The sequence below is a fragment of the Macaca nemestrina genome, chromosome 1 (genome assembly GCF_043159975.1).
Source record: "Macaca nemestrina isolate mMacNem1 chromosome 1, mMacNem.hap1, whole genome shotgun sequence".
NCBI lineage: Eukaryota > Metazoa > Chordata > Mammalia > Primates > Cercopithecidae > Macaca > Macaca nemestrina.
In genome coordinates, this window is record NC_092125.1 from 47989339 (window position 1) to 48001390 (window position 12052).

At 32.6% G+C, this 12052-nt stretch overlaps 1 protein-coding gene across 4 annotated transcripts in view; it reads right to left on the reverse strand.

The window, feature by feature from the left end:
* Positions 1–12052, reverse strand: part of LOC105484614 (BMP/retinoic acid inducible neural specific 3) — a 399147-nt gene that overhangs the window by 57363 nt on the left and 329732 nt on the right. For all 4 annotated transcript variants that reach the window (XM_011746431.2, XM_011746438.3, XM_011746433.3 and 1 more), the window contains one exon: positions 7878–8100. In XM_011746431.2, the coding sequence (XP_011744733.1) occupies positions 7878–8100 (223 nt within the window). The remainder of the gene's footprint in view (positions 1–7877; positions 8101–12052) is intronic.

Genomic DNA, 12052 nt, shown 5'->3' on the forward strand with positions numbered 1-12052 from the left:
TGCACTGGGCACTTCATATTTGAATTTCTCCATAACATTTAATACATAATGTAAGGGTTTGTAAATTTACTGCTTCATTATTATCGAGGTATGTGCTTGTGAGTCATCCTGGAGTGCCTGAAACTCAAAAAATAATAAAATAATAAAAGATTATTTTATACATGTAAATGTAAGAAAAAAATAATATCTAATTTTCCCTACAGTTTCATATAAAATTGCTTTCAGAAAAAGTACCTCACATTGATATATAAATCCAATTTTTAAATAAATCATAGATTCTATAACATTAAAGAATTTGGGTCAGCCGTGGTGGCTCATGCTTGTAGTCCCAGCTACTCAGGAGACTGAGGTGGGACGATCACTTGAGCTCATGAGTCAAGGCCACAGTGAGCTATGATCACACCAGTCTGAGCAACAGTGTAAGACTCTGTCTCAACAAAATAAATAAGTACTGAAATAATTTGGAAGTCATTCTGTAAGGTACTTTTATTTGTTGGGATGCAAGTTTGGCTCTAGTAATATAACTCAAATAACAGTAACTTAGACAAGATGGATTTTTTTTCCTCCCAAATAACAGTACAACATAAACAATCCATGACTTATATGGTGGCCTCAAAGATGCTGGGTTCTACAGTTCTTCACAAGTTTCTTCATGTTATGATTTTTAGTACTAGTCATCATATTTTCATCTTAGTTGGGGGAAAGAGAGAAGGAAAATGACACATATTCTTCTTCCCTTAAGAACCAATTTAGAAGTTTCATGCATTCCTCCCATTTATATACATGTATCCACCTTAAGTGCAAGGAAGGTCTACAGGTGTGATGCAGCATACACTCAGATGAAACTCAGGGTTGTACTAGTAAAGGAAGAGAAGATGTAAAGGAAGAAGTGTTTGTCTTCTGTCTATTAGCTACTTACAGGGAGAAGAACTTGATTTCAGGCATTCTCTATCCTAAAGAGTGATCCACATAACCCTGGGTGTACATGGGAGGAAGATTGGGAAAGACTGCAAGATCCTATCAGAAGATGCACAAAGTCAAAACTATTTTCATGGAAATAAATAAGACATTTTTCATTTGCATTGTTTTGACACTTGCACTGACAGTTCTAAGGCAATGGAGAGTAAACTACTGCTGAAGGCTTAGTACAAACCAAGTAATGGCACCAAACTGCTCTCCTAGTGGGCATATATTCTTTACTGATACATACTTGTAAAATAGAAAGAAATGTTTTCAAGAATGTTCATGTTGAAGTAAAATAAAGTTTACTGCATCTTAATCTTCAGTATAAATCTGCATGTCAAAACAAGACACATGAATAAAGGACTTATGCTGCAGACAGCACTATAATAGTTGATTTGAGGAAAATAACTTTTGCAATTATTTCAGTTGCAAGCTGATGTAGCCACTTTTTTCATGGCGAATCATTTTTACTTGATATAGTTTGACAGAAAAATGATGGTTATTCAGAATTGGACACTTGGTGGATCTGTTATCAAAACTTAAAAAGATGAGGCTGTTGCTTCAGGACAAACAACTGATTTATTTAACGGCAATGATAACAATAAAGCATTCAAGTGAACAATACAGACTTGGAAAACTTGTATCTGCTGCTAGAAGACTGACAGCTTCCTAAAATGCAAAGGCTTTTCTCATGAGTCCAATGATGATATGAAAAATAAGTTCTTTTGTTATTGCCTACTGATATATGTCAGCATTTGTAAGATTTTCATATCTAATTTGAAAGAGCATATATAGGAGTGCACGACATAGCTCTCATATAATGAATAGGTAGACTTCAACTCATTCTTCTCTGTGGCCTTAAAATATTTCATTACATCTCACTTTATCTCATTAATAAAAAATGAATAGCTCCATAATAATAATATATTCAATTGTTTTAATTGCTTGCTGCAGCCTGTGTGTCCCAACTCAGAAGATCTGAGTGTGTACTTCTATTCACAACTCTGTGTTCAGTGACTTCACATTGGTAGATTGATATTGCCGGTGGTAGTGAACAAAAATTGTTAAATATTGTTCATCAAAGCTTTCTTTTTTCCTAAAGATTTGGTTGCTAAACCCTTACCAACACTTCATTAAATGCAATATTTCTATGGATCCTTGCTGCTCTGTGAATGGCAGCACAACATATTATAGCTGGTTATGTTTTAGGAATTATACTATGATAATTTCCAATAATTGCTGACACAATTTGACACTGTGCCCCTACCCAAATCTCACCTCTAATTACAATCCCCACACTAGGGAGGGGCCTAGTGGGAGGTAAATGATTCATGGGGGCAGGTTCCCCTGTGCTGCTCTTGTGAGTGACTAAGTTCTCACAAGATCTGATGTTTTAAAAGTATAGCACATCCCCCCTAGTTTTCTTTCTCTCTTTCTCCCCTGTTGCCATGTAAGATGTGCCTTGTTTCCCCTTTGCCTTATTTCATGATTGTCAGTTTCCTGCAGTCTCCCCAGCCATGAAGAACTATGAGTCAATTAAGCCTCTTTTCTTTAGAAATTTACCAAGTCTCAGGTAGTTCTTTATAGCAGTGTGGAAGCAGACAATACAATTGCTGTAATCGCTATCTTGTGATGACATTAGTAAGCCATTGTTACATATCTGCAAAGTTTTAGAATAGCAGCAAAAGTTGACTGCCTCAAGAAAACCAAATTGTCACAGGTTTTAGAGTTTACTCAAGTAAGAAAAATGATTTTTATATCACATGAATTCCTCAGAGGAAAAATGGTGAGATTAATCTGAATGTCAAGCTTTATTGAAAAGGAAGAACTATACATTACGCAAAGTAACTTTAATCTATCTGTCATTATATAAGAAATGTGAAAATATCTTATTGGTGGAGATGTACTTTGAAAGTCTTGTTTGTTTTTGCTTATTTTTCAAGATTTCAGAAGATCGTAAATTGAATGACCGTTCTTAGGGTGAGAAAAGTTCAAGGGAATGACTGAGAACAATTCCATAAAGGCAAGAAAAAATATAATTTGTAATGAAAGTGAATTACTGGTATGGCTTATCTACCTCCTCTTCAAAAATTTCTGAAAACATAACTTACAAATAGCCAATGTCCACTTTACACTCTGCCATATTCTACCTTCCTAGAATCCAGTACATATTTTATTTTGTTTTCCTGATGTCATTTCATATTATTCTTTTAAAATGGAAAAAAAAAAAAGAGAAATAGAAACAAGACGCTACATTGGCAATAAAAGAAAAATGGGGATGGAAAATATCAAATTTCAGTAAGCAAATTTATCTAGCAAGAAGTCTGCATTGTTTTTGTGTGTGTGGTGACTAATAGTCAACTTAGGAATTATGCTAAATTAAAAAAAGAAAGTCAAGAAAACTCTGTGGCAATATTAGATTTATTTAATTTAGAAGTTTTGGAAAACAAAGATTTATCTATACTATATTGAATTCTAATCCAAATAATACACCTCTATTTTATTCTACTTATTTATGTTGGACACTCCCAATTTGAACTAGGATGTCAGCTTCCCACAATTTCATTACAGACCTTGAACTTTTATAGCATTTTTGTATGTCAACTTATAATTTATTTTTACTAGAAATTAAGGTTGTTTCCATGATACGTTTTACTCCACTATCTGCTCAATTGCAGTTTCTGTTTCTTCACTCACCTCACATATATCTGCACTCTCTGATAATACAGTCTTCCCTTGGTATCCCAGGATAATTGATTCCAGGAATTCTGCCATCCCCATATATACAGATATATATATATATACACACATATGTGTGTGTGTGTGTGTGTGTGTGTGTGTGTATATATTTATTTATTTATTTTTTAACACATACTCAAGTCCCACAATAAGCCTTGCAGAATCTGAGGATACAAAGTCAGTCCTCCTTATCATGGGTTTCGCATCCCATAATACTATATTTTTCATCCCCAGGTTGAGGGTGAGGAATTTGCTGATGGAAAAGGTTGTGTGAAAACTTTTTTGATTGGGATAAATCTGCATATAACTGGACCCAGGCAGTTCAAACCCCTGTTGTTCAAATGTCAGCTGGATTCAGATTTCATGGATTCCTGTAAACCAATGATTTTGTTCCTTAAGACTGGATTCCCTGAGATTGTCCAAATCTTCCCTGAGTTTCAGACATACATATGCAGCTCTAGACATACTAGTTAAAATAATACTCCTCTATTTTATTCTACTTATTTATGTTGGACACTCCCAATTTGAACTGGGATGTCAGCTTCCCACAATTTCATTACAGACCTTGAACTTTTATATCATTTTTGTATGTCAACTTATAATTTATTTATATTATAACCCTAAAGTCAATGTCTTTATTAACCACACTCATTGATTTGCTTCCTAACTCACTTCATCTTCTTGCACTTTCTATTTTGGGTAAAATAACCTATTTCATGGTTTTCAAATTGCTTTTAACCTACATATATAAGGCAAAAGGCTCATTGTAATCAAATAACGAGATCTTCACCCAGCCACATTTCCCTGTCATGGAATGTTCCCTGGGGGTACACCAAAAGACATATTAAATATCTTATTTGTGGAGGAAATAAGAAAACATATGAGATGCATAAAATAATAAATTATGGCAGTGCTTAGAGGAAGCTTTATTGATGTAAATGCCTGTATTTAAAAAGATGAAAGCAATAACAGGGAATCAACCTATGTTTCCAACAATGGTGGACTGGATAAAAAAACATGTGGTACATACATACCACAGAATACTACATAGCCATAAAAAATAAAATGTCCTTTGCAGTAACATGAATGCAGTTTGAGGCCATTATTCTAAGTGAGTTAACACAAGAGCAGAAAGCCAATTAATGTGAGTACTTATTCACAGTGGGAACTGATATGGTAAGGCTGTGTTCCCAACCAAATCTCATCTTGAATTACCACGTGTTGTGGAAGGAACCCTGTGGGAGGTAACTGAATCATGGGGCATGTCTTCCCCATGCTGTTCTTGTGATAGTGAATAAGTTTCACGAGATTTGATAGTTTAAAAAATGGGAGTTTCCCTGCACAAGTTCTCTCTCTTTGCCTGCTGCCACTCATGTAAGATGTGACTTGCTCCTCCTTGTCATCTGCCATGATTGTGAGGCCTCCACCAGCTATGTGGAACTGTAATTCCATTAAATCTCTTTTTCTTCCCAGTCTCAGATATGTCTTTATCCTCAGCATAAAAATGGATTAATACAGGAACTAAACATTTGGTACTTATGGACATAAACATACTAAAGTAGACACTAGAGATTATTAGAGTGGAGGGAAAGTGAGGGGGGCAATTATTGAAAACCACTGGGTACTATGCTCATTACCTGGGTGATGGGATCAATCATACCTCAAACCTCAGTATCATGCAATATATCTATAAAACAATCATGTACATTTACCACCTGAATGTAAAATAAAAGTTGAAAAATTAAAAAGAAATTTTTATTCCCAAAAGGTGAAAATTCTCAAATTAATAACTTAAGTTTTTATTCCAAGAAACCAGAAAAAGAAAAGGACATTAAACACATATCAAAGAGGGAAAAAATAATAGAATTGGTATGAAAAATGAAATAAAAACAAAAAAAGGACTATCAAGAAAACTAAAAGTTAGTGAAAAATAAAAATGAAGTTGAAAAACTTTTAGCTAAACTGATCACAAAGAAGGGGAGAGAGAGAAATTGAGAGAGAGAGAGAGAGAGAGAGAGAGAGAGAGAGAGAGAGAATAGAAGAGAAAAGACTGCCTAGGAAACTGAAAAGACACCTTAAAGAACAGAAGTAATTATTTGTATATCATACAACTGATAAGGAACTTGCAATCAGAACATATGAAGTCCTCTTTTTTTTTTTCCTTCTTGTTTTTGAGACAGAGTCTCACTCTGTCACCCAGGTTGGAGTGCACTGGCGCGATTTTGGCTCACTGCAAGCTCCGCCTCCCAGGTTCACACCATTCTCTTGCCTCAGCCTCTCGAGTAGCTGGGACTACAGGCACCCGCCACCACGCCCGGCTAATTTTTTGTGTTTTTAGTAGAGACGAGGTTTCATCCTGTGTTAGCCAGGATGGCCTTGATTTCCTGACCTCGTGATCTGCCCGCCTCGGCCTCCCAAAGTGTTGGGATTACAGGCGTGAGCCACCGCGCCTGGCCATGAAGTCCTCTTACAACTCAATGCTCACTTTAAAAAAAAAAAAATATTGAAATCTGTGAAGGATTTGAATAGACATTTTTCCATAAAAGATATACAATGAACATGAAAAGGTGTTCAAAACACATGAAAAGATGTTGAACATTGTCAGTCATCAGGGAAATTTAAATCAAACCCAAAATATATTATTTCATACTCACTTCGATGACTTTAACCAAAATGACACAAAATCACAAGTGTTGAAGATAATGTGGAGAGACTGGAGCTGTTATTTATGACTGGTGAAAATATATAATGGTGCAGCCACTGTGAAAAACTGTTTGGCAGCTTCTCAAAATGTTAAATATAGTTATCTCATGACTCAGCATTTCTCCACTTTGGTATATGCCCCAGAAAATTGAAACCTATGTCCACATGAAAAAGTGTACATGAATGTTCATAGAAGCATTATTCATAATAGCTTAGAAGTACAACAACCCAAATTTTCATCACGTGATGAACAAAAACCCAATATATGGTATATGGTATACCCATACTACTGATGCTACAACATGGAAGAACCTGAAAGCAGTTTTTTAAGTGAAAGAAGCTAGTCACGAAAGGCCATATATTGTACGATCCCATTTACAGATAATGTCCAAAATAGACAAATCTACAGAGACAAATAGTAGATTAGACAAATTTATAGAGATAAACAGCCTTGGACTGGGTGAGGGTTTATGAAGAGTAACTGTTAACTGGTAATACATTCCTTTTTGAGGCAATGCAAAGGACCTCACCTTAGATTGTTATGATATATGGACAGGTTTTTTTTTTTTTTTTGTATACTAGACACCAATAAATTCTAAACAAACAAACAAACAAGCAAACACAAATCCAATGAGTTATTTTTAAATGAATGTTTAAAATTATGTACTAACCTTCAGGGTTTTTTTTGTTGTTGTTGTTTTTTTTTTCCCAGCAAAAGTAATCTATAATTACAGATTTCTCATCTTAATGATTTAAGCACCTAGTCGAAATTCAAGCATTTTATGTAAGAGATACTGGTACAAATGTATATTTCTTGTGATACTGTCCTATATTTTCCCGTAGCTTTTCGTTTTCAAACTGACCTCAAATAGATAAATACAACTTTTTATTACACTTACTGGTCAGTACATCCTAAAGTAGGAAATTGAAACACTGCTTCCCCAACTCAGTTCAGACACAAATAATTTAATTGTCATCATTCCTATTCAATTTTAGAAGCTTTCATAGTAATTTTCAGAAGTTTTTGTAGAATTAGGTTTATGGTTTTCTATATACTGGTTATAGAAAATATATCCTGAATTATTTTATTTGAAAATTACATATTGAGGAATTTCAATTTCTCATCCTGTTTATTTCCTAGGCTCACAACGTAACCATAGGACTTTGTGTTTTTCTGCTCACTGTAACGCAATTATTAGTTGGCTACAACACACAACAAATTAGAATGATTTCTTCATTTTGATAAGAAAAGAAAAAAAAAAGAAGTGCTAGTATATATTTTTCTCATTGTACGGTTACTTTGAAAAATAACTATAATTTATTATTTGAGAAAATATATTGTTTTCAAATTATCTCTAATAATATATATTAAATCATGATTTGTATATTAACACACCTGCATTCAGAAAAATAAATAGAACTCACTTTCTCAACAGTAAACTTAATTGCTTACATTGCCACAAATGTCTTACCTTTGTCTTGGCAGGCTGATGAGGGGTTGTTTATGACACCTCTTGCTAAGGCTGAAAAGCTTGTGTACAATTTTCTGTGCCTTTAGGAAAAGTTGTTTCATGCTGATCTCCAGTTGTTCATAACGGCGCTGAAAATTAGAATCCATTGTCCACAAATGCATTATAGTAGATGTGTTGAGGAAATAATTCATAGGTAGCCTTTTCATAAATAACTTGAATTCATCTGAAAAATGTCAAAATTCAACACTTTAATTATGAAACAATTATTTTCTGTTTTTTGTAAACACATATAATATGTCAATATTAAGAACAAATACATATGCACATATATGTCAAACTAAGAACAAATAAATACAGTGTATCATTTGTGAGTAGCTAATTAATAGAAGATGGGTTTTTAGAGGCTTTAGAATTATCTTCTTTGTTGTTCCCTTTAAAATAGAACTTTCACGAAAGAAGAAAACTAAAATAATTTGTGCTAAAGCAAACAGTTGGGATAGAAAGTTTAAGTTCAACTTAATTTTTCTGTGTGCTTCTTTTAATGGTTTTTCAGTGAACTTTCCTCAATACATAGTCATCATTAATCTGACTTTCATTTTTGGCATTGGTATTAATAATCCTTTGTGTACTTAAAAAGCTTTTCAGAAATTTTTATTAACTCAGAATAGAAAATATATAAAATTGCTACTAAATAATTTTATTAGTTTTTAAAGAAAAGCAAAAACCTTTTTAAATGTAAAATTTTGATTTTAAATATAAAATTATAATATTCAACTATGCACCCTAATTATAACTGATTTTATTTTTAGCCCTCTTTGTAACTGACTATATTCTAATTTGTTCTAACCATTTAAAAAATGAGTATATGCTAAAAAAATATTGAAAATAATTTAAAGCTGAAATATTTTTTGTTTTTGAGTCAATAATTTTGCTGTCTTTTCAAATGTGTGGTTTAACCAACATTAGGAATAAAAGTTGATGCTACACTAAAATAAATAATAATCAAGACGATCTAACAAATATTTGGACACAAAAGATAGTTGAAATAATTGTCCAAAGGTGGAAACAACCAAATTGTTAATCAACAAATATGAGCAAACACAAAATGTGTTATACACATACAATAGAATATTATTCAGCCATAAAAATGAATAAAGTTCTGACACATGCTACAGCATGATGGACCTTTAAGATATTACAGTCAGCGAAATAAGCCAGACACAAAAGGAAAAATATATTGTATGATTTCCCTTTTATGAAATATAAATCCTGCGAAATGCAACTTTTTAACGTTTCACAGTGAATTATATTCATTAACATTGGGTTTACTTTTCCTAGATCAAATAAGTACAGAGTTCTGGCATCTTTCAGGCATTGAAGGAATAGACTTTTAACTGAAAAAAGAAGGAAAACTAAAGCAAAGTAACAGTACTTTTTATAGGAAAAAAAAGAGAGAGGACATTGTATAGGACGTATCTGTCCAATATGCTTCAAACCATTTTTTTAAGTGAGCAGAGTGTAAATAACAGATGCTTTTTTTTTTTTCTTCTTTTTTTTTTTTTTTTTGAGATGGAGTTTTGCTCGTTACCCAGGCTGGAGTTCAATGGTGCCATCTCGGCTCACTGAAACCTCCACCTCCTAGGGTCAATCAATTCTCCTACCTCAATCTCCCGAGTAGCTGTGATTACAGGTGCGTGCCACCATGCCCAGCTAATTTTTTGTAATTTTTTAGTAGAGATGGGGTTTCACCGTGTTGGTCAGGCTGATCTTGAACTTCTGACGTCAGGTGATCCACCCACCTCTGCCTCCCAAAGTGCTGGGATTACAGGAGTGAGCCACTCCTCCTGGCCTATAATTCCAATTTGATACTATCCTATATTTTATTTGGTCCCATTTGTGTCTTTTGTGAAATTCCCTCTTTTGAATAAAGAGTTAATGCATGGAAATTGGAAAGCATTTCTTGGATTATTCACATAGCAGATGCCACTACTTTCAAAACTAATTACTCATTTCATTGTCATCTTTTACTTAAATAGTTTTGAAAATTCTTTATTGTATTGTAGATATACATATTTTAATTATGTTCATTGTTTGTTATAACAGTATTGGGAAGGGTTTGAAATTTGTACATTTTATTGAAGATAAGGAATATTTTAAAATATATTTTTAACTGAACTAAAGTGAATATAACAATGTATGCCAGCTGAAAATTGCCAGTATGTAATTCCTAAGAAATAGGGTTTTAACATGACACTTGAATAATTACTTCATTATGAAGTCATTAAGAGTCACTACTGTCACCCAAAACATTTATTGAACACCTGTTGTGCACAGAACATACAGATGTTTCAATCTATGACAAGTATGGATAAACCTGTCTTTTTATTTTAAAAAATAACTAATGATGTGCAATATATTCAGATTTTAAAATAACATCTTCAGTATCTGAAATTCACTCTACTTAGAAGACCCCCAGAAATATTCCTGTGGATATCTTTTCTTTTATTGTTGGCAATTAGTAAAATTTATAATTATAGAATACAGAAATAAAATTTGAATGATGCATTAGAATTATAATATAAATCAACAATTTACATAACTACAGAAATAAACCACAATTGTTAGGGATGCCAGATAACATTTTACCTTATAGTAATTTCCAAAGCTATGTAGAAAATAAAGTATTGTTTGCTTTTAAAGTGGAAAATACACAATAGCCATACTTTTGGGGATACATAAATATGTCTGTAAAATAAAACAATTTAATACCATGTAAAATTACCTAGAAGAAACAAATCTAAAATTTTGGTAATTAGATTTTATTCTACAAATATCTCTGTGTTAAGTATGCATCAAGTGAGTACTTTTCATAGCATAATTTTGAGGACGATCAAGAAAGAACAAACTGCAAAAACAATAATAATGGGAATAAACATCATCTAAGCTGGCAGGAATTTATAGTCAGTCACAGTCTTCTTAAAACTTTTCACATGAAGCAAATAATAATAAATAGGGAAATGTATTATATTAATGAATTCTGTGGAGGTAAATAGAATTAGGCTGGGTGACAACTTTCTAATAAATTATAGATGAATAAAGAGGCATGATGTTAACTCTCTGGTCTACTACTACTTCTCCATTAAAATTGAGTAATTTTGAAAATAATTAAACAAGATTTGTTGTACTTTTATCCTTTTTCTGTCAATAGAAAATCTAGTTAACACTTGATACCTAATTAGCTAATTTTGAAACTAATAGCTATAAATATTAATTCAATTATTTATCCCAGTAATCCTTCATGCAAATTTTATTGGAGCAATTTTATATGCAAAACACAGGTAATACTTGGTTTCATAACTGTTGGCAAAAAGTTTTATTAACACTACTATAATACACAGTTATCTTATGTGTACATATCTTTTGCTTTATTTCCATGCTTTGCAATTGAATTAAACAGATGAGAGTGGGGAAGTGAAAATTTTGGGGATATTAAAGAATCAGACTCAGATACATACCATCCTGACTGGAATTTTTACCCTTACTAATAAACATAAAAATACTTTGACAAATGCATTTGATTGTGTACTTTCAAATGTTCAGAACCTCTATTCAGAACTGCTTTAGAATATATTTTCAAGGATATTATAAAGCATTCTAAATTTTCTAGAGTTTTGAGGGTATATAATTTACTTCCTGAATTATGTAAAACATTAATCAGGTTTTCATTTTTTGGAAATAAGTTCTTGAGTTATAAATCAACTAAAATAACTCAAAACAGAAGCTGCTGCCATTTGTAAGTAGGACTATGAATTGGGAGTATTGAAAGAGGAAACTTGTGCTTGCTTTTATGATTGTTATTAATTCATATTATTGTGCTAATCATATTACAATTTATATTACTGTTGTGAATACATATAAAATATAAGCACAATACTACAGAATTATCAATATGCCAAGTACGTATCTTATGTTTCAGACATTGATTTTTTATTTGTTATTTTTTAGAGACAAGGTTTCACTCTATTGCCCAGGCTGAAGTAGAGTGGCATGATCATAGCTCATTGTAACCTTGAACTCTTGGGCTCAAACAATTCTCCAGTCTTGTCTGCTCCAGCAGGTAGGATTACATGCCTGGCTAATATTTTATCTTTTTTTTTTTTTTTTTGGTAGACATG